This window comes from Elaeis guineensis, chromosome 8 (assembly GCF_000442705.2).
Source record: "Elaeis guineensis isolate ETL-2024a chromosome 8, EG11, whole genome shotgun sequence".
Taxonomy (NCBI): Eukaryota; Viridiplantae; Streptophyta; class Magnoliopsida; order Arecales; family Arecaceae; genus Elaeis; species Elaeis guineensis.
Window position 1 is genome coordinate 118762942 of NC_026000.2, and position 24338 is coordinate 118787279.

General features: G+C 37.2%; 1 protein-coding gene, 1 non-coding gene and 1 pseudogene across 2 annotated transcripts; all 3 read right to left on the reverse strand.

The window, feature by feature from the left end:
• Positions 1 to 1885: 1885 nt before the first annotated feature.
• Positions 1886 to 12566, reverse strand: LOC105049741 (O-fucosyltransferase 13). Its single transcript, XM_073261878.1, is given in 7 exon segments — positions 1886 to 2702; positions 11538 to 11631; positions 11634 to 11758; positions 11845 to 11933; positions 12015 to 12085; positions 12269 to 12360; positions 12435 to 12566. Coding segments are annotated over 7 exon segments (1329 nt in total). The 5' UTR covers positions 12560 to 12566; the 3' UTR covers positions 1886 to 1969.
• A 15-nt stretch (positions 12567 to 12581) lies between these two features.
• On the reverse strand, positions 12582 to 22433 carry LOC140859665 (uncharacterized; annotated as a pseudogene).
• Positions 17516 to 17621, reverse strand: LOC140851330 (small nucleolar RNA R71). Its single transcript, XR_012134082.1, has one exon. It is a non-coding gene; the product is annotated as a small nucleolar RNA R71 (small nucleolar RNA).
• Positions 22434 to 24338: the final 1905 nt, after the last annotated feature.

Genomic DNA, 24338 nt, shown 5'->3' on the forward strand with positions numbered 1-24338 from the left:
CTTACACAAGAGAAATTAGTAGTTAATCAGTTCTTGCCGCTCAAGAAGCTGGCTTAGAAAAAAGTAACGGGAAAACTTAAGAAATAAATCACGTGCCATTTAAAAGAAAATCTTTATGTGTATCGAAAACAAAAAAGAGAAAAATCTTACGATTGACGTGAAAATTTTTATTATGCCAGTTCATACTGACACCGTCAGAGGAGATGATAGGGAAGAGACGCATCATCACCGATGTGATTATTCTTGCAGAAAATTTGTGTTATCGAATCATTTCTAAACTCGATGAGGTAGTTTAGTAATGTTAAATCTTTTGATGTTAACCCACAAATAATGAACCCCTTCATTACTCTAATTAACTCTTAAAAAATAATTTAGAGCTGTTATTTGTTTACCGGTATGAATTATTCTCTAGGTTTTTCAAAAAATAAAAATGTTGGCTTTCCTAACAGTAGTCATCGCCGACAGGAAATAATGGATAATAACACCCAGTTAATGATGATAATGGAAAAATAATGGGCCTTATTAGACTAAGTAGCTGTCATCAAATTATAAAATCAACTTTCTAATTTGGAATGGAGATTTGAATTTAGATATTTTATTTTATTTTCCACAAACAATATTATTTAGTTTTGATGAAAATTGAAAACATCAAATTAAAGCCACATTACATACAGTTTTAAACTCCTTTGCTATATACCTAGAGAAATTTTTGTGCACCATGGGTGGGTAGAAAATCCAACATAGAGCGCACTATTTTATGTAATTGGTCTATGTAGTTATCACTTTCCAACATATTTAATGTCGCAGCTTATTTTTTTGTTCGAAAATTTTGAATGACAAATATTTCCGCTCATTAGAAAAAATTATGACATCTTGTAATATTATGACTTTTTCACGCAGAATGTCATAATATGATTCAGAAAATTATGACATCCTGTGGTATATTATGATATCCTATGTCAAATTATGACTTCTGCATGCAGGATGTCATAATATAGTCCAGGATGTCATAATATGTCATAGGATATCATAATATAGAAGGGCATTTTTGTCCAATCACTTTCCAACGTGCATTTTATGGCTACAGTTTTACTTTTTCATTTAAAAATTCTGAATAACGAAAATGCTTTGCTCTTTAAAAAAAATTATTATATCATATGATATATTATATATCTTGTATCAAAATTATGATTTTTTCACGTAAAATATCATAATATGGACATAAGATGTCATAATTTTTTCAAAGAAAAAATATTTTCATCATTCAAAATTTTCAAACAAAAAAAAAAACTGTAACATTAAATATGCATTAAAAATAGTGATATATAAATCAATCATGTAAAGCGATGTATTCTATATCGGATTTTCTACACCACACGTGGTGCACAAAAAATTTCTATATATACCTAATGTTGCGGGAGGTTTCCAAAACTGTTGCATTGCCACCATAAAGTGAAGACTGCCATTATTTTAAACCATGCTTCTGGGCCTAAGAAATTATTATACTGAGCAAATTCTTCTGGGGTACATTAATTTTCTTTTCTTCTTTTTCTTAAAAATATTGCTGTTATGTGCCACTTATTGAGATCTAAACTTTCTTAGGTTTGTCTTTTGAAGTCAATCATTGGCGTCTTAGGTATCTTACACCCTGGATGTGGGAGAACGGTGGGAGCACACCTTGGAATCCAACATCAAACATGAACGTTATTAGATATTATGATGCGACAATTATGTAATTATCACCAACAAAGACAACGATTGGCAGAATAGATAAGCAGCGAAAGAATATAGCAACCAGCCATATTAGCAACATTTATATAGTAAGAAGGAACCTATTAACCATTTTCTATTGTGACTAATGATAAATATCTGCAATCTTCTTCGCTGAAAAAAAATGTTTGCATTCTGCATTATCAAAGAAGAAACTCGCCGTAGCACTCTTGCGTATTACAAAAAAATAAATAAACTATCACAATCTGAGCTCGCAGAAACAATCAGGTAAAGCAGTCCCCATACCCATCACAAAATCCTCTCTGTGAGCCTTCCACGTGGCTTTAGCCAACTCTTCACCCCATAGCCCCTGTGCAGTATAGTTTGCATAATCCCTCCTGCTCAAAGCCAGAGTTTTAAAGAGCCCCTTCAGTGCTCTCATTGCTGACACCATCTTATCCATGTTCCCAAAATAAGTTGCAATGTAAGCATCACTGTTTATTGAAACATGGTAATCCATGGCAGCTTTTGTGTTGCCATGCATTTGAACAAAATCTTTACTACTTAGAAGGGAAGATTTAGTATAGACATTAGTATACACAGATGTAAAGCCTTCGATTTCCATTATGCCATCCCCAGCTGCCAGATAGATAGTTGTGTTTGTTGGAATATTCAGAGCTTGGAGAATAAATGCAGTCTCTTTTGGTGTTAGAGGGCACTTCCCACGGTTCCTCCACACACTAGCAGCCTCACCAGTCCATGGTTTTCTATCCCCACGAACAGCTTCAATGGATTCCAAAGATGTGGAAGAAAGCCCAGGATATTCACACCGACTATAGGCTACCATGTCCGGCTCGAATCTTAGGTGAAGGGATAGGAAGGGTTTCGGTATGGCTTCAAGAAGCTTAGAACCCTTAGCTTCCAAGGCCTTGTTGAGGCGCAGTGCATTGTAACAACCTTGACAAAGGGCAGCTCTAGCATACAATGGATATCTGCAATGAAAGCCACAATAAGAACAACATTTGACTTCTTGCTGGCATTCTTGTCCTTTCTCTTGAATAGTATAACAATGAAAACAACATCCTAAGAGATTCTTTAAAAGGCAAAGGAAGGTTTTACTACAGATTTGGTATAATATAAACAGAAAACAAACATCATGATAAAATATGACTCTTATAAGCTAATTCATGTTGGAAGACTCTAAACCATTTGATGAAACCCTTCTGCTTTCTAAATTGTTTGTAAAACTTTTAGAGCTATTGCCAGCAAAGATTTATTACTTTCAAAGAGGGAAAAATAAAAGCATTGGAAGGCAGAGGTTCCATGCAAATGCTATCTCCAGCAACAATCACCATGTGGTATTTCACTTAGATGTTGGGGAACAAAGGCACAAAACAACACCACCATGCAGGCCCTTAACTAGGAGGGTTATCATAGAAATTCATTTGCACTCCTTCCAGTCAACTGATTAAGGCACATATCTCTGAAGCTTATTTAAACAACCAATCTGTTATTCTAACAAATAACTTTTGACGTAAGCTTGTTTGAATGGCTTTCTTGCACATATGCCGCAATTTTGCTCAACTTTTGCTCTTTGGTCCACAATTATCCACTGGGATTCCGGACTCAATCTTTGGTACATAAATTTTAGCAAGCTTCTGCAGTCACAGAATAGGATAATATTCATCAAAGGACATGGGCTCTCCATAACAGGAAAACAGCTAACAACAACAAAGCCTTAGCTTGAATGCAACAAGAAAATAAAGACATGGAGGCCATATATGGATCATAAGATCAAAATTTTTGGGCAAAATATCATGAAGAATTATAATATTTGGAAATAAGTAAAAACAAAATCATATGGCAATGGCAGTAACATAGTGGTTTCTTGTCCTAACCACTCCTATAACAGGAAAACAGCTAACAATAACAAAGCCTTAGCTTGAAGCAACAAGGAAATGAAGATATAAAGGCCATATATGGATCATAAGGTCAAAATTTTTGGGCAAAATATCACGAAGAATTATAATATTTGGAAATAAGTAAAAACAAAATCACATGGCAATGGCAGTAGCATAGTGGTTTCTTGTCCTAACCACATTAATAATGCTGTGTACTTAAAATGTATGCTGGGATATCCATAAAAGATAATCCACACCATTCATCTCTACACTATCAAAAAACAAAATCTCATAGTTTTGGAGACTTACTTCCTATGATGTTATCACTAAATGAACAGTTTTCAGAAATATAATAGACATTCATATGTCAATGATTTGGGTTTTTCTTCATATGGGTGCCCTAGAAGCATCAAAGCCGCTTTTCTTAACCCACCCAACAAAATCGCTCCCCCTCCTCTTACAAGAAGGCCATGGATGTTAGGGATCGCTCATGGATTCAAATGCAGATGTGAAATTTGATCTGAATTCTGTGCACTTTTTGATGTCTTCTCGCTGCCGCAAGCATAAAGTCTTAGAGCTGTTCTTATATCTGACATTAAAAAAGAATCTGCTATTCAATAGCAGTGCTTTAGCACAGAAGAGAGAGAAAATGGAGTGGAAGAGTAGAAGAGAGGAAAGAAATAAGAGAAGTATAGAGGAAGAGGAGAAGCAAAAGACCTGTGGCCAACTCTTAATCTCAAAAGGAACACTTCCTAAAACTCCGATAGACCACTTAACAACTGGCCAATCGCTCCTATATAACAGTCTTGGTCAGCAGTTATTCCTCCTTCAATTAGGACTCCCAAAATACAAATAAAACTGAAATTAGCTAACTATAACCCCCAAATCAAATGCCTAAACTACTTTCAAATATCCTTTATAAGCCACAGTTACTGTTCATAGCACTGTAGCATGAACAATACCCATAAGGCATAAACGATACATTATAATGATTCAGCACTTTAATGTTGAGACTAGAACAGTTGATCTCAACCTTACATCAAGTAGACTTCCTAATAGATATCATCAAAACTGAAACGAAGTCTGAAAAATGGAAAATAAAACTCCTGCAACTTAATGCTTAGAAAATTCTGATCATCTCTCTCTCTCTCTCTCTCTCTCTCTCACTCACGTAGCTTCCATCCTACTGGAAAGTACTTTAAACAATGTCTTGTAAAGCTACCATGGTGGTCAGCAAGGGGCACATTTTTATGTTTTACATCAAGCTCAAAAGTATGAAGGATGATATTTATTAATGAATTGGCACATATTACATCTTATTTGAGATGTTCTTCACTTTTTTGGATTATAACTATTTTACCCCTCTGATAAGTTTTTCAGATTTATAATTTTCAGGCTGCCTTGACATCTGGGCATCCACTTACCGCCTAGGCGTAACGAAGCCCCAATCCACCTCTGTACTGCTTCCAATCTTCTAAAACATTAGTCTTCAATGAAGGATCCAAACCATTGATCATGATGTAAAACACCTAAACATTCCTAGAGATCAGAAATCGAATGTTTAGGAAATTTATTTACTTAGGCATCAAGTAGACATGAAAGGGACAATGCCAATACCACTATTATGTCAAAACAGATCATAAATGCACACGACCTTTGCATCAACCAAGCTGATTATGATCTAATTAATTTGAGTGCTTCTAAACTTTAAATCATATCAAGATTGCACCAAGCCCTTATGTTGTCTATAGGCTTGCCATTTGATGCATCTGCCAATGACCTTCAAAACACATGATTACTAGTTTAGGTATTTTAATTTTTGCAGATCATGATCAACCATTGGATCTTTAATTTAAATTTTCCATGTTTGATTTTGAACAAGCAGGATTGGAGCTCCCAATCCCATTCAGAGGAGAGGGGATATAAGTCATAATGCACACAAGTTGGGCAAAAAAAAAAAAAAAAGGGATTTTACATGTACTACCAGGTTCAATGAAAATCTAAACTGCATAAGCCTACAGGGCCTAAAAATGCCCACAAGGAACAATCTTATGTTCTAAAGATGCTTGCTAATTCATCAAGTTGTCCCAAAATCAACACATTGACATTGTATTGTCATTTGAACTATTGATTTTGGGACAATTTAATAAATAAACAAGAAGTCTTGAAAAGACAATTTTCAGTTTATAAGCATTATTAATCTTGTAGAATTTATATTTGAAAGTCCATGTTTCCATGTCAGAGCTCCCCATCTTGAATCCAGTAGCATGTAAAAACATATTCTTACAAGTGGTTTACACTATATATCTCTTTGTGTCTGCATCTTTATATGTTGTGTATTTATGCAATTGGAAAATTTGTCAAAGCATTCCACATGGTTACTTCAACCTCCAAAAACTCCTGATAAGGTGACTGTTGCAAACTGGAAAATGTATCTGGGTGTGAAATTTAAATCTGGAAATTGGTGCAAGAATAGTAGCCATGTTATCCATCAAGTCCAGGCATTTCATAGTATTTGACACTTCACTCTTAAAAAATTCCTAATGTGGTCACACGTGCATGCAAAATGAAATTTAATTTGTGAAAAACAATGCATAAGACAGATACTACATTATAAAGATTGATGAAATATATTTTTTAATAAATAAATAATAACATGATAATCAAACTGATGGTGATTCGATGCCATCCTCACATTCCTCCAGCTTGTCATGGGTGGTCTATTAAGGGTCCCAAATTCAACGGCCACAACCAAACACAAGGGTTGCAGTCATAGCAAGATAAATCCAACACCTTATGGCACAAGCTGACAACAGCCATTCAACCACTTGTGTCTGCAATTCTGAAGACAACCGTCTTTCAAGAGGATTCACAGCATGCCAAGCTCTGGTAAGGTTCTTTGCTTTGCATTGAACTAAACCACATGCTCCATCGCTTACACGGGCCCTTGTCAATTCCTTTGAATTCAGTTCTTGTGAGCATACTCCATTGGTGGGTTACTTAATATTGTTCCTGATTGAAAATTATTGACTCTAGAGATACTGATAATATGGAGAAGATAAAATTGTTTGAAGCACACAAAGAAGTTTACCCCTTGTTTCAAAGACAAGATGACTTATTCATATGTAATTTAATAATTAGTGGCAAAATGAAAGCTAAATAATGGTAATTAAGATACCCGAGGGAAAGGTGACATGTCTCCTATGTTACCCATAAAGATGAATTCAGTTTCACACCGCGGCATTTCCACAGTTCATTCTTGAGAGAAAGCTCCTTTCTTTGCTTTGATGATAGCAACACTGTCAATTGCTCAAATACACCAGAATTACATGCTATTCTCATCTTGTTATTCGATAAGAGAATGATGATAAATGAAAAGGTTGTTTGAACTCATTCTTCCCAATACACCTTTATTCTTTTCTTCTAACATTGCAAGTTGGTTCACGTGGACAGACTCAACTTTACATATATACTTTATATAAAAAGTAAGAATCCCAGAAGAGGAAGAAGCAGATAAATCGAAGATCCCCTCTTATTATCCTTCTTCCTGAAGGAACTACATGTACATATCCATAGGAGCTTATGGTTAACCGGTTGAAACATATCACTCACAATGGTGACATTGTAGCTTGGAGCCTACTAAGCCCATCTAGCCCACTTTATCACTTACTCCAATAGCCACCTAACCATTCTGTCAAATAGCCTACTCCCCCCCCCCCCCCCCCCAACAAAACAAACCACAGATGTGAAAGAGGATTTGATCAACATATTAGGTCTGCCTTCTTGTAAGGATGGTGATGAATTGTGAAATCAATGCAACTATCAAGACTTTAGGCTATTTGGATGCATACTTCAAGAAATGGTCTATGTATGTTTGTTACTAGGTGCAACAAGACCAAGTTGGTAAGGCAAAAAATTATTGTTTCATATTTGTAATGATCTTTATGATCTATGATTAATAGAAGGGCTCTTTTTACTATTCTATATAAGTGGATTATAGTGAAAGTGGCACATTAAGTTTTATTTGCCATGCTTCATCCAATTTAGGAGAACCTTAGCTTTTTATGCAAAGCCCAATCTATTTCTCACGGTTAGCAAGTTTTCACTCTTGTGAATACTTACATTAAGGAAAGGATAATGCTCAATTATAAACCACCCAAACCATGCTTACCATCCTTAACAAGTTGACCAATTAGCAACCAAAGGAACATAGTTTCTAATGCTTAAAATTCACCTTGTGTATCCAAATCTCTTCTTAAAGGAAGTTCATAGCTACTTTAGGCCACGACAACAACAGCAGCTCATTTTCTTCCGAGGCTGCTAATTGGCTAACCTTACACCAACCAGTCATGAATTCAAGCCTTCACAGAAATATGAAGGCAACCCAGGCCAGGTCTCATTTCAAAAATATTGTAAGGCCTGGGACCTACCAAGGCCCATGATGACTTACTCAAGACCTAGCTTACAGCCAGATAAACTTCTAATTAAAAAAAAATCCTTCTCAACTAGAGGGCAACAAAAGTACATGATCTCCTTCTCACTGTCAAGCAAAACTAAAAAAAAAAATAATGAAGAACCCTAACCCATCTCAAACAGCAAAAAACCCTAACCAAGTCCTAACTCATAAGAGGTTAAACTCTAAGCAGTTCGTGAAGAACCCAGCCTGGATCTCATCGAATTTTGGCCCTAAACCCACATATGTGCTCCCTCCACCCTATGCTCCCTCTGTCACTTGCCACCACCATTGCATGCTTCCTCTACCACCATTGTCAAACCATCCTCTCCATAGCTCTTCTCCACTGTTGTGCCCTCCCTCCAACTCTTGCCACCACCTCCACGTCATCGTCCAATAGTGCCATGACTTGTGTCTTGTAGAGAAGAAGAGAACACAACACAGGAGAAGCGAGGGGATTTGGAGAATAGGTGGTAGAGCTCAATTTCTAAAGCACCAATGTACCATGGGCTGCCCAGGGCCAAGCTTGGACCTGCCCAAATCAAGCTTGCAACAGATTAGAGCCCAGAACTTTGATGCCCAGGGCTGGCCCATAGCCTACTCTATAACCCCTCGTGGCCCAAAGAAGGCCCCACTTATGGGCTTGGCCTAGGTCTATTAGCACTTAGCAGCCCAAGTTTCTCCTTTACATTCATAATCTTGTCCAGTTTGCTGAAGTGATTGAGAAACAAAAACTAAAATATTGATAATGGTACAAAGTTACCAATTTCCCACAATGGGGTATAAATTTAGAACTTGATAAACCATCTTTGACATCTTGATATGGCCTTTAGCCTTTCCCATATATATACAAGCCATAATAACTTGAATAGTAAAAGATCTAGACTTAATTTGAGTCTTTTATTGACTAAACAAATCTCAACTGCTAAACCAAACTTACCATGACAATAGTTGAAGGAAATGTCATTATGTCTCATATCTTGTCCTAGCAATTTCATGCCATAAGAACTTAGTCAAAACATTTTCAGCTAGAATATGTAACACATCCAAAAGATGAGTTTTACCTGATGAACCCCATAAATTTAGCTAAAGGTACTCAAATTTCAAAAGGTAGACCTGCGGTCCTAATAGAATATTGGAGAAAAGGAAATAGTTAAGTCTAGACTAATAACTTATCTATGTCTAGGCCCCTAGTTGATGGTCTTAAGCTATATCACAAAAAGATAGGGAATTAGACCTGTAGCTAGTTTGATGATAGATGGGTTCTGGTGCGAGGAAAGATCTTAAGCTTAGGACATGGAAATCCATGAATATTAAGCCTCTTTGAAAATGGTCATAGAGACAAGAACATCATTCCAAGGAGCAATTTCTTCTATATGTATATTGTGTGAAGAAAGCAGCAACAGAAGGGAAACAATAGAAAACAAGATGAGATTCAATTGTCCATAAAACAGTAAAGAAATCAGGTGGAAGGTTCTATTGCTATTAGATATAGGTTTTCTTGGACTTGAGCAAAGTCATAACTCCATAAGAAAAATTGTTAACATTAGTGGCCCTTCAACACAAAAGCATGATATCCAATATATGAGCAACAGAAGTTAAGATCAATGTTCCCCATAATTACCAATGCTCTCAATTTAAGATGTTGAAAAATACTGTAATAGGTCAATATTGGAATTTTTTGTGCAGTCCTATTTTTCTTGTTGATGGTGGCTTATGTTATCGGATTGATGAACTAATAAGGATTAGTTAACCTGAGACAATTTTAACATGGAGGTAATGTAATTGAACAACATATTTGTTACACAAAGTTCGGATAGATAATTCTGAATATCTTACTTATGTAGAAGAAGATCAAAACAAAAATAACATTCTTAGACATTAAATAGCTCATGATGTGGTTGGGTGGAATAAGGAAAGGATGAGGGAATGGGTCTTGTTCCCCTCCATAGATTTTAATAGGTACAACCAAGAAATTCCGTATCGGCCCTAACCGGTCCGTACATTCTGTACCGAGCCGAACCGACAGAAATCGGGATGGTTCGATCGGAGAAAGCAGTATACTGAAGGAGGGAGAGAGAAAGAGAGAGAGAAGAGGGAGAGAGCATAGACACGTCGGCGGCCGACGATGGCCTGCTACGCTGTCGGAGGGCTGTGGAAGCCTCCAAGACTGACTATCACGCGACAGGGCTTTTAAACAAGTGAAAAGAGAGAGAGGGAGAAGCAACGTATCGGAGGGAGGCGCAGCCGGCAAAGAGGCCGTCGGAGTTTGCCAAGTGGCCACCGAACGACGGAAACCACGCGAGTGGAGCCGCAGCCGTGGAACAAGGGCGATAGCCCCTACTCCATCGCATTTTTTAAACAAATAAAAAACAGTGAAGCCGGCAATAGGTTTGCCTGCTTCACTATTGCCCCTGTTCCTTCATCGCATTTTTAAAAAAATCAAAAAATAATGAAGTCAGCAATAAGTTGCCTGCTTCACTTGAGTAAAGCCGGCAAGCCAATTGTCGGCTTCATGATTTTTCAGATTTTTTAAAAAAAATACCTGTGAAACAGGGGCGATGCTCCTGTTTCATGTCCGTGGCACCGCACGTGTGGAGTGCACCATCAAACGACCATGGCAGCCAGCCGGAGGTTGTCCGACAGCCTCTCCGATGGCTTTTCCTCCCTCTTTTTCTTTCTCCCCCTCCTCTCTCTATTTCTCTCTCTTTCTTTCTTTTTCTTCTCCCAATTCGCTTCCTTTGCCTGTGTCGGTTCGTGCCAGTCTGGTCCGATACGGATCTATACCGCACAGCCGACTAGCATAAGTTTCGATACTGAGTCTGCGAATCTTCGGTACAACAAAAACAGACCATCACATTCTTAAGGAAAGGCTATCTAAGGAGTGCTAGGTCTTTGAGCTTCAACTCTATGCAGTTGAGTAGGTAGAAGAAGCTCCAAATCGTTTCTTGAGAGGGCAGATCCTCCAAGATGAGTTGTTAATATTGCTGGGTGTCTCTCGTGTCACACTTTGAATTAGATCTTTTGCTTTTTTAATACTTTGTTTGCTTTATATCGGTAGTCAGTACAAAACTCAATTTTGATCAAACAAGTAATGCAATCATCTTTGATTGCTTCTGCACTCTATATGATTTCTTTTTTCAGCATATTGTCAGCACAAATTGCATAAAGGTGTTCTCTAGCATATCATAGAAACCAACACCCTTTTCATGAACAAAAAGAGTGTCTCTCCAAGCAGCAAGATCTAACTTCTCCCACATTCCCAGCATTAGCAAAGAACTACAAGATGTACCCATAACACAATAAACAAAAATCACATAGGAAGGCTGAAAACATTTCACCAACCATACAAACTTAGTAGATATATGAACAGAGTAATGCATTACCCAAACCAATCAGAAACTAAACAGGAAGAAGAATGTGTTTGGAAATAACACATCAGACACAATGAACATACAAGTCAGAAACAATACCTATCTCTTCTTTGGCTCATAGCTGGTGTGATAGATATATAGCGATGTTCCAACAGAGCAGGAAGGACTGCTTCAACATAGTCAAAATTTCCTTCCGTTTGCTGCAGTCAATTTTGAATGGCTCTCTTGATGCAATTTCCTTTGGCAACTCTTTAATGACTTCTATGTAACCTCTTGTTTGATGAATAAAGTAGTCTACATCGAACACATCTGCAAAGCCACTGATAGAAACTTCCAATCAACACCAATTTCTATGAATCATGATTCAAAGATATACCCCTTTTTTTCAATAGTTTTATTACTATACCTCGATTCATTCCAATAAGCAGCGACCTCAAATTTCGGCAAAACTAGAGTGGCATTCAAAAGCCGAGCTATCCCAATGCCATCACATAACTATAATTACCACCGAAGTTCAGATTTTTATTCATTAAAAGCACAAGAAGAGCCAAAATTAAAAAGTCAAACATCACTAACATCGCGTCTCATCTGGTTGAGGCCGCCATAGCAGTCCACCCTGATGAAGCCATTGCTCCTCACTGGCAAAGCTGCAGCATTTCAACAAAAAACCAATGGAAATCTTCTACAATGAAGCCAGTTACCATAAATTCAGGTGTACAAATAAAAGACAAACACAAACAGATCCCAACAAGAGCACAAACAAATGACCAAGATCCTGCAAACCCTAGCCTTAACAGTATACAAAAGGGCATGTCGGGGCTTCTACCGACCAGCTAAAGCTCCAGTTTTCCACCAGTCGCAAGGCCTCCAGTCGACCACCCTACGGGCGCTCCAGATTTCCGATTTCTCCCATGAAAAGGACCTGTTTGCAAGGGAATTAGGGGAAAAAGGCTGGAAAAAAGGGAAGGAGGGGAGAGAAAAGAGATCTATACGTACTTGAAGGAGCTGGAAGCGGAGAAGGGGTTGGAGGAAGAGAAGAAGACTGCTGTGAGGAAGGGGATAAGGAGGAAGAGGCCGTAAGAGAGGGGTCTAATGGGATTCTTCCATAAGCTGGATAGCATCGCACCACCACCGCTGAAAGCCGTACAGGATTCTAGTGTGGATTAGAAGAGAGGGGAAGGGAAACTGGGACGATGATAAAGAACTGGAGAACAATGAGATCTGGAACTCGTTCAATAGACAGAATGGGATCTGGATTCAATGAGGTGTCATTACATGATAGCCATTTAATCTGGATTTATTCAAAGGCCAAATTGAATTAGTGGAAAGCTTTAGAGGGAAAAGATCTAGAAAAAACAATAATAAAGCAATTACTGAAATGACTACTTTTATCAATGCAGAACTGAAATTGAAACCTTAGTCAAAATAGATGTGGAGAGATGTTAGTAAGGCACATCCTGCATGCATTTAAGCACGAAGTAAAGTGGTATGGATCAATGTAGTGACAAACAAGTACTTGGATCAGAGAATGCTTCAGATATGTGTCAAAAAATCAGACGAGAAAGGCCGATATTGAGAGAAATCTAGAATTTAAAAGGATTTTAAAAGCTGGGAACAAATCCAATAGCAAACAGTTGGTTTTGTGTTAGCTATGACATTTACCCAAACAGGATTTTATAAAACTGGCTTCATAAATGAGCCACATCAGAGAACCTTACACTTCATAAAATGAGCCACTTCAGAGAACTTGAAAGAAATTTAGTCAAACAAAAAGAAAAGACGTATTATTGCAGGCACACAATTCAATATCTTCTATATGAGACATAATTCAACAGTTAAACATTTGAGGCATAGAAAAAATATATAATTATGGTAATGCAAGAAACCATTGAAAAGTGGCATGCTACTGATGAAGAAAATTATATATTAACATAAAAAGTTTATGTGTACCTTCTTTAAAGACAAGACCAGTCAATGCTGCAAAGAGAGGCCCAACGTACCACAGGGCGGCTGGGTTGTCTATGACATATCTTACCAAGCTCTCATCAAGAGGTTGAGCAAGAGTTAGATAGGTTCCAACAGATCCAAAAACACCAATTGCCCATAAAGCTTGGAGGAAGCGTTTAATAGGAGTGATGTATATGTGAATCAGTAATAATGATAAACCTAAACCTCCAGCACCAATAATATACAAGAAGTCAATATCCTGCTTGATAACATCCCCCAAGATATTGCCTTCAGGAAGAAAAGCTGCAGAAGCAGCAATTACTAATGACAAAGCTGCTGTTACTAATCCAGACCTATATAAGATCACCTGTGACAAGTTAACTAACCAATCAGGTAAATCTTAATCATGCAATAAAAAGAATGTGAACTTCATATCTATGGTACATAAATGCACATTAATCTGGCCACCTACAGGCCACAACATAGTCATAATATGAACACTGACAACATGGGCTGTTATTCTTATGCATGCTATCAAAATTTTCACCTTTACATGCTTATAAATCAAGAACAAATGCAGCAAACTAATCTCTAGAAAGAAGGCACAGCATTTCTATCAGGGTTGTTATTTTAGTGCATGCAACTTGGGTTTTAGAACCTTTCACTTGATTACCATCATAGTGGAGTTCTTTACGTAGGTTTATTAATAATTGAAGCCAAAACAGAAAATATTAGGTCATGCGTATACATACAGCACAAAAGGGCTTATTGTGTTAAATAAACTAATGGTAAATTAACTAAAAACTAAATTATTTTTAGATATTATATAATTATATATTAATTTATTCTTTGAAAATTAAGGAGAAATATTTAGATATTAATTTTCTGAGATCAATGAGCCGTCAGATGAGCGGTTGTCTAGATCATCTCACAATACGAGTGTTGATGACAATGATGGTTCGAGTAATGATGCCTCTAATTATTAGGGAAGTAGCAATGGACACAATGAGAGCGCATGCAATTTATAACCTTATGGTCTTAGTCGAGGGTGCATGTGACTTGCAACCATCTTAGTCGATTTATCGGTAAGTTGCAGTTCGCTTATGCCTCATAGGATACCGACCATGGTGCACAACCTATAGCTCACAAGAATATGATAGCATACAGGAGATAGAAGACATGCCCCTCATGATATTTGGGACATAGCACCATCGTAGATGATCTAGCATGTAGAATAGGGTCCCTAGATGTATTTGGATACGAATGATACACCAAAATCTATTCTGCACAACCACAATATGACCCTTGTAGATATCCCATGTCTGAAACATCGCATTTGGGTGGTTGCTACCCTCAACAATCTTAGCCAAATTATGAGTCTGATTTTACTGCCTCGATCTTCCCTTCGATGGGATGGCTAGCCTAGTATTGGACATCAGATTATTATCAGGATGGTCATCTAAGAAGCTCAAATTGTGGAAAGTAGTTGAGCACCATATTTGGTTAGAGCCAAATTCCGGTCTAACTATGATCAAGAAGGATCCTGATATCTACAAGCAGCAAAGACACTCCATAAGGAACTAGATATCCTTACACACATTGTAGTTCAAATCAATTTGATATGTCTTTTCAAGATCAAAAGTATGCATTGTTTATGTTAATTACATACAATTGCATTCATTAATTGTCCATACCATCTATTGAGACTAGTGATCAGTGCATTAATATGACATAAGAAGTATTAAAATTTTGATATTTAATCTCTATTATTTAGTATTTGATACTTCTTATGTTCTTTTCCAGGAATTGTTAATTATGAAGACTTAATTACACACCAACTAGCAAAGACCCCCAACATTTGCTGTTACCAAGCCCAAGACGAAGCTTGAGTCCAAGCCCAAGCCTGTCATGTGCACATCCAAGCCCGAGGGTCACAATGCTTGATGAATGGAGAAGATTTCATAGCAAATTTGGATGCAAAGCAAATATGGAAGAGGCGTGTGGCTGTAACAAGCAACCACAAACAAAACACAAGCAACCACAAGCAAAGCAAGGTCTCTAAATCTCCACCGTCCATCAAGAGATGCTGCCTAAAGAGGAGAGCCAAAGAAAAAAGGGGAAAGAGCCAAGATAGGAAAGACTTGGGGCGACTAGGGTTTTGTGAGGTCTTGAGGGCTATAAAAAGAGGTGTGGGCAGCCCAAGGGGAGAAGGAGAAAAATTGTAGAGAAGTAAAGAGAGAGGAACAGAGGGAGGCTGCCAGGTTTTGGAGTTTTGGGAGAGAGTTTGTGGCGGCATAAGAAGGTTCTGCTTCTTCTTCTTCTTCAAGTTCTTCCCCAATATTTAAAGAAGATAGAGCTTTTGGCAGCGAGCAAGATCCAACCCATAAGCGCTAAACATTTCATCTTCAGGGAGTAAATAAATCCTTAAGTCCATATTTGTATTTGATTTCTTGAATCTTATTGTATATTTTTTTCTTACGCAATCAACTACTTGAATATTGTAAGGCTTCTTTCTTTTTAAATAGTATTAAATATTTTGCAAATATGAATAATTTCTATGATTTTATTCATGGTGTTTAATAGTAATACTTCTTGTTTGTAGTAATTGTTCTCAAATAGTTTATGACTACATAGAGATGAGTTGTGATCTGAAGATACAATTCGTGCTCAGTATGATAAACTATGTTGAGTACTAAATTATAGATTTATCTCTTACTCATCACTAAGGCTTATAATTTTTAGTGATCTAGATTGCTTTAATTAAAATACTAATATATGATTAAGAACGAATTCGAAAATCCTGAGGCACTTCTTTTACCTGATTTTTCTCAAACTTTATCTCTATCAACTTGTTTCTTTTATTTTTCTTAAATCCTAAAATTCTTATTTCTTCACCATATTCTCTAATTTGAACACAACTCAGCCCATTGATCCCTAAGATTCGACACTTAATCTCACACTATTCTACATAATAGTTGAGTCAAAGTAAATTATTATCTTTGGTGCTTGCAACAATATCAAATTTTGGCACCGTTGTCGGAAACCATTAGCATAGTTGTTTCAACATTAAAAAGAAATATCATAATACATATAGTGACATTAGAAACAAAAACAAAAAAAAAACTAATTTGTTTGGACATCTTGTTTGTTGCATATCATTCTCAAATCAATCTTAAGGGCACAAATCTTAATACAAGATAAGGTAAGGATTTCATCACTCTTCTTTGACCCACAAATAAGTTCATTTCATTTTGCATTAATCTAACCCTAAACAAAATTAATTAGACATTAGATCCTAAGGAATTCGAGCTCATTAGAACAAGGAAACTTAAAGTTGGACCAAATTTGGAATTGATCGATCGATTGGTGTCTAAGAAAAGTAGTTCAGGGATATACAATCCTGAAGAGCGTGGTTATTTAATTAGGACCATTGTGAAAGCATAGGAAGCCTCCCATCAATCTTATACTTATCTGGTCAGTTTGATTGGTTAATTTTGAACTTGGAGGGCTTGAAGATAAACTTAGAATAGTTAGAAGCTGTTTAGATTTAGATTAAACCTTAGCTAAAGTTTATCTTTTGTGTAAAACTTGTTTGCAATTAAAATAAAAAAAAATACAATAGAATAGGATTCTTCTAATCTAGAACTCTTGGTTACATGCTTGGTCGTCGATCTTTGCAATCAAAATTGTAGCCATTAGACGAAGAAATTGAAAAGACTATTGAACTATCCGTTCAAGGAATATGGCTGCACATGGTGAAGTCAACCCTCCTTGTCAATTAAAAGAGTATTTCATCCTATCCTCATATATATATTCTTCTTGTATTCAGATGCCTCCTGTAGAGGCATCCCAATATGAGATTAAGTCTAGTATCATTCAAATACTGCCTTCTTTCTATGGACTTAGTAACGAGGACCTATACAAATATCTAAATAAATTTCTTGAGATATGCTGCACTGTTAAAATCTAAAATTTTTCTGATGATGCTCTTAGAATGAAATTATTTTTCTTTTTGCTCAAGGATAAGGCCAAACATTAGCCAAATTCATTAGACTCAGTGACCATTTCAACTTGGGACCAACTCCAAAGAGAATTTTTCAAGAAATACTTTTCAATTGGAAAATCCAATCAAATTAAGAAAGCCATCACTAGTTTTTTTCAAATGGATGAAGAATTGTTCCATGAAATATGAGAGAAACTTAAGGACCTCGTTCATAAATGTCCACACCATGCAGTCTCTAAATAGCAATTGGTTCAGTATTTCTATGATAAATTGTCAGAGAAACACTGACAAATGATCGACGCCTCATGCGGAGAGACATTTATGCTAAAAGTGAGGATGAGGCATGACAATCATTTGAAACCCTTGGTGAAAATTTCTTACATCACATGTCTGCCTCTTGTAGAGATAAACCCATCTTTGCCCAAAAAAGATGGAATCTATGAAGTTGAAAATTTCATAGATATCCACAGTAAAGTAGATGAGTTGTCCCAAAAATTTGATCGCTTACTAGACATCAGACACTCTCTTGCTCCATCCTTTCCTGCTTAAGATTTTTGTGCTTTATGTTCGATTTACACCAACTTTGTGAGTGAATGCCCAGCCGCACTCCAATTTCTTGAGTTTATACAAAAGCAAATTCAGCAAGTCCAAACCCAAATCTAAACTGCTTATAGATTAGGTAATAGCCCCTTTTCCAATACTTATAATCCAGATTAGAAAAACCATCCAAACTTTTTATGAAAATCACAATCAGTGAATAACTCGGCTGTACAAAGACCAAATCACCTGGATGCGACCTATAAGCATACATCCTGTCCACAGTTTCAAAATGTTCCTCAATCCTCTCTAATTACCCATAATTCGCCTTTTGAAGAGAAGATTTTACAAGCATTGAAAGGACTAGAAACCAACACCCAGATCCTTCACTCCCATACGCAATCCATAGCCAAGCTAGAGATCCAAATCGGCCAGCTAGCTACTGCATTTAATAGGAGAGGAGGAAAGTTGCCTAGTCAACCTGAGACTGAGAGTAACCCGAAGGGGCAATATATGCTAACAGTTCCAATGCCCTTGAAACTTTTTCAGAATATGCCAAATCTGTTATGACTCTCAGGAATGGAAAGGCCATAAAGCAACTTAGTAAAACCAATGAGACCAAAAATGAAACTTTGACTAAGTCAGAATTGCTCAAAGATAAGAGGATCCGAAATTGAGGGATGAAGCAACTCTATCAGCACTTCTTCATCTGCCCAAGGCCCCATTTTCTTGATTCTGACTAAATTTAGTTCCCAGCATGCTATAATAGTATACTTTGATGGTAACATATATGATCTAGAAAAAGGAAAATCTGTGTTGTTTTTGACCTCTCATGATTTCTTTGCTCATGTTAAAGATAACCAGCCAGGTCAATAGAAAGTTTGTCAGGCACATATGCTGTTAGAGGTCACTAGAATCACAAAATCCTTGACAACGTTGCTACCCATCCTTCATTTTTCAACTTTTCCATTCATGATCATAAAATTATTTTTCTAGATTTTCTGTTTGTAGTCTAATTAGTTGCCATTGGTTGGTTACTGCTTGCTTCATTAAAAACAACGATGACAGGTTATTGTTTTGCACTTTATTTTAGTCTCACTATTAACTCAAGTGGCACAATGATTAGTTATCAATAAGAGACATGAGGAATCTACAATAACCTGGGATGAATCAGGATAGAAGCTATGTAAGGACAGAGCTTCCAAGAAGACAGGGATAAAACAGAATTGCCATTTGACTGCTGGAAAATATAGTTTTATCATCGAGGTTTTTTTGCTGCATTTTAATCCTTAGGAACTGCTCAAAATGAAGTGCGATGGAACAAAAAAATCGAAAATCTAGAAACAAGCTCTGTATACCTTAAAGCATAATCTCCAATCCATTCCCTTCCAGCCATGTATCCAAAACTAGGAACCTTATTACCAAAGGCACAAAAGACAGATTTCCATATGGAAAGAACACCAATATAGGAATCTTAATCCACCATTTTCTCAAGATCTATGGCATGATGCCAACTTATAAGAAATATAGAAATAAATGTCATTTCCTCAAAACATCATGAGCACAAGTAACAATATCATGAACATTTTGACTCCTCTTAGCTGAAAGTAGCAATTCTGTTAGGAAGGCAGCCTCAACACAGATCTTCACCTTAGGGATCCATGCTCTAACAGCCAAAACAATTGAAGAGAATTCAAATCAACCATCTTCCACCTATAGCATGCCTTCATAGAATCACAGACATTCACTCCCCATCTCCTTGTTCGAACCACATTTTCTTAGTAACACTACAGAAACAGTCGAAGCAGCCAAGATATATGTTCCTTCTATGTTCATGGTACCGCATTCCCACTGACAACCAGCCATCCTTCTCTCCAATTGTACCCTAGGAAGTGAAACAATGGGCTAACGATGGTACAAGCACTGATGGACCCACCAAGCAATTTGTGGTCTAAGAAGTAAGAACTCCAGTCCCCTAATGCCACCATGAAACTCCTGTTTTGCTCTCAACAATAAAACCTCAGGCTCACTTAAGGTGATAGTTCTTCTTAGGTGGTGCTATGAACCGCTTTGGTCTCACCAATAGAACTTTCCTTCTAGACCTTCCACATTGGCAGTCCATATGACCACTCTGAGACTCTTTCGTCTTAGTTAGCTTACCCATACCTATTAATGACCAGTCAGCCTTTTCCCACACTCCACCGCCACAGGATAGATAGATAGATAGAGAAAGAGAGAGAGAGAGAGAGAGAAAAGAGAGAGAGAGAAAAAGAGAGAGAGAGAGAGGTCTAGTAGTTGACCTAGCACTTGTCGAGCCATCAAGCAATTCTTTTGTTTCATGAACCCCAATCATTCAACATGACCAGCTCCATAACAGCCACCAGCTAAGAAGAAGATAATCGTTCTCCTTTGGTCAAGGTCACAAAATTAGAAGTGGACAAACATGAATAAAGGAGAATGTTGCATAGATTAAATTTGGAAATAGCCACTGTTACTTCCCACGACCTATCAGTTGTATGCAAAGGGCTATAAGGATGAAGTACAAGATGCTTGTGAAAGGTTCCCTTACTTAGATCGACCTAGCATGCATTAACCACTATAAAGTGAAAGCAACATTTCGTCCTCTGGTTCAAGATGCCAATTTAGTCATGTGATTAGAATCCACACAAAAATCTATGGAAAGATGGGGTTTCATTATGTCATTCAAGAACAAAAGGTGGGTTGGGTGGTGTTGATTGCCAAGAGAAGAAATAGCCATCCCACTACAGGCTTCAGCACCAATTGATGCATCAATCAATCCTATGATTTGAAACACTATAATTCTCTAAGGTGATCCATGATTTGAGATATGTTATGGGATCTTGAGATAACACCAAGGATTTAAGACTTTGATAACAAGCTTTGAAGACTTCACTATGTTCTTGCAAAGCGATTTGGAAGTTAAGATTGTTAATATATCATTGACCTAGAAGAATATGTATTGATAGAAAAGGATAAAGAGGCCTTGAAAGCGAGTCAACCAAAGATATCCTTGCGTCATAACGAGCATAGCCTAACCCTCCAACCACCAATGGCAAGTTCTTCCACGCTAGCCAATGTCCCAGATTGTAATGTTAATGGTGTTTTACTATGCACATCTTCTTAAAAATATGGAAGTTATGATGGCAGCATTTTGCTTATGGTTATGTACAATAACCGCCACATTTTATGGTTTGCCAATACCAACCGCGTCTAGGAGGCTAAGAATGAATTAGAGTGTTTCACACTAGAAAGAAGATGGCATTCATAGGGAAAAGTCTTTCAGTGGGCCTTGATAGATGTATCCATGTTTCTTGACATGATGGTGGAGGATGGTGTTGGAGAAGGAGGTGAGAATGGGCCAAAAGTTAGTGGAGGCATTGATAGCAGTAAGGGTGGTGGACAGGCGATGGTGCTGGTGGTGGTGAGCATTGTGGATAGGAGATTGGCAGAGTTGAAGTTCAACAAACTGATCCACAAGACTCTATGCTATTCCATTTTATGAAAAGCCTATCTTACACCACCAAACCAATCAGATTCTTAACTTCTGAGTAAGAGCTAACATGCTTGTTATGCGAAATTGGAACAAGATCATTATATCAGATGCCTTTTTGGAGGTCATTGTTTCTTGAAATTTGGAAGCAAACTGATGCTCTGGTACAGAAATTGCTTGTTTGTTGGAAATCAAATATCCATATCATGCACATATCTGGCAAGACGTATATGCTGCCATACAACACAAGTCAATTTGGTTGCCTTGATTAATCATCCTTTCTGAGTCTTGTATGTTTCTCTCTTTTTTTAATACTATATTTTTTTCCCCATAACTTGTATTTCATTTATAAACAACATCTTTGTGCAACCTTTTCTAAGTGTACACTTGCATCCAGAAAAGACACAACTTCTTCGGTCAACGTTGTCACCAAACGAGAAACATACTACTCTTAATAACAAAGTTTCTATCTTTTTTTCTCGAAGCTAGCACGAAGAAACCAAGCTATCAAAATCGAAGTACCACATAGACCAAAATCGAAATCCACAGAGACCAAGAATACAAATCAAACGAAAAGAAATTCTAAAAAGGATAAGCAGAACACGTTGTACCTCGCGAACGTCCGATGGATCAACAGTCCACGGGCTGCATATTCCTGATAGACTGTCCGATCATCGAAGGACGGCTGCGATCCTTCTCGGATAGCCTCGCACCTCACGGACCCGATCCGGCCCGAAACCCTAGAATAAGAAGGGGAGGAACAGGAGATGGAGGCCAAGTAAGAGGAGAGCTTCCGAGAAGCCAAGGAGGGGAAGAAGGGGCCTTCTTGAACCGCGAATCGACCGCTGGGGAAGGCGGGCTTATCGCCGGAGGGGGAGGAGTGGGAATGGATCGGAGATCCTTTGAGCCGAGGAGGCGGGGTGGAAGCAAGGGGGCGGAGGAGAGGAGAATCGCCAGGAGCGGGGGGTAGGGAGGAGTTGATGGTAGCCGATGACATTGCATAACTCGCGTTTTTTCCCGGCTTCCTCTTTTAAAGCCTGATGATAGGCTGGGCTTGGGCTAATTGGGCTTCAATTGGTGGGCCCATGGTGAAGGTATCTGGACTGGAATTCGGCTGTGGGCTGGGTTTGAAACTGAGCTGTACGGATGAAAACGGAGGACTTTATTCCTATTCGAGGAGAAATTCTTTGTGCACCTGGTATAGAAAATCCGGCATGGAGTGTATCATTTTATGTGATTAGTCCCATAGTCACTGCTTCCCAATAATATTTAATGCTTACAGTTTTATTTTTTTTTTAAAAATTTTGCATAATAAATATTCTTCTCTTTGAAAAAATTATGACATCCTGTGGCATATTATGACTTCTATACACCAGGATGTCATAATATGGCCTAGAAAATTATGACATCCTGTATCAAATTATGACTTTCTACATGTAAGATTATAATATAGTCCAGGATGCATAATATGGTTCAGGATGCCATAATATAAAAGGGGCATTTTTGTCCAATCACTTTTCAAAGTGCATTTAATATTACAGTTATGCTTTTTCGTTTGAAAATTTTGAATGACAAAAATATCTCTGCTCTTTGAAAAAAATTATAATATCTGGAGTATATTATGATATTCTGTATTAAAATTATAACTTCCTGCATGCTTGCAGGATATCATAATATGGCATAAGATGTCATAATTTTTTACAAAGGACAGGAATATTTTTGTCATTTAAAATTTTTAAATCAAAAAATAAAACTGTGGATATCAAACATGTATTGAAAAGCGATGGCTATATGGATTAATTATATAAAGTGGTACGTTCCACGTCAGATTTTTTTATACCGCCAATGATGCACAAAAATGTTGCTTATTCTTATTCAAATGAGTAGTTGTAATTGATGATCTGCATGTCCACATGCTAGATGCAATGTTGAGAATAATTTTGTCGTCAAAATGAGAGCCGCACTGGTGGTGAGGGTCCAAAACAAGTAGTTAACATGATGCCCTGCTTTATTTCGATGAATGAGGACGAGTGTCATTGCACCAAAACAAACAGCTCAAAAAATCAGTCCTTACAACTATTGTTCGATTAGATTGTGAAAAAAAATTATCATCATCCTTTTCAAGTGCATGAGATTGTAGACATGGTCGTTAGACAATTTTTAAGAACTTAGTAATTGAAAAATTTAGTGGTGTGTGTAAACATCTTTGCTTGTGCTATCTGTATATAACCTATAACAAATTAATTTGTATGTAAATCACAAAAAGGGAAAAAGCAGGACACATTTGGGATGGCTTCATAAATTGTTCATGGACTAATCCTTACATGTTTAATATTAAGGGCATGTTTAGCTATTTCTACTAGATTGGACTAAGAATTTTGTAGAATTTATAGATTAGGTTGTTTATTTAAGCAGGCTTTGTATCAACTAAATTTTACCCAATTCAAATCCTGTGGAAAGAAAAAAGATCTCCATAGATCTTTTCTTTCCTGCAACCCAGGAACTAGGATCTGGACTGAATTTGGATAGGCTATTAGAGAATGCATGTTAGATAGACCAATATACCCAATTCCCTTCAGGTTTTCATCCCAAACTTATCGAATATCCAAACATCTCTTAAGAAGATTTTTTTTCTCTCCGAGTGTTTTGGGAGTTGAGGCTTTTTTATTTACTATAGAAATCTCAAGTCTTTTAACTCAAAAAATTGACATATTAGAAATCACATTGTGAAAGATGGCCAACATCACGAACTTTTTGGGATTGTATAATTTAGAGCCTTCTTCAATTGCATTAGTTTTTGTTGAACTATTGTAATTGAGTAAAGCTTGACCGATATTGGACCTGAAAAATATAGTTTTGAGCATGAAGTTTGAGATCAAGCTTAGTTAGTTTATCACTTGAT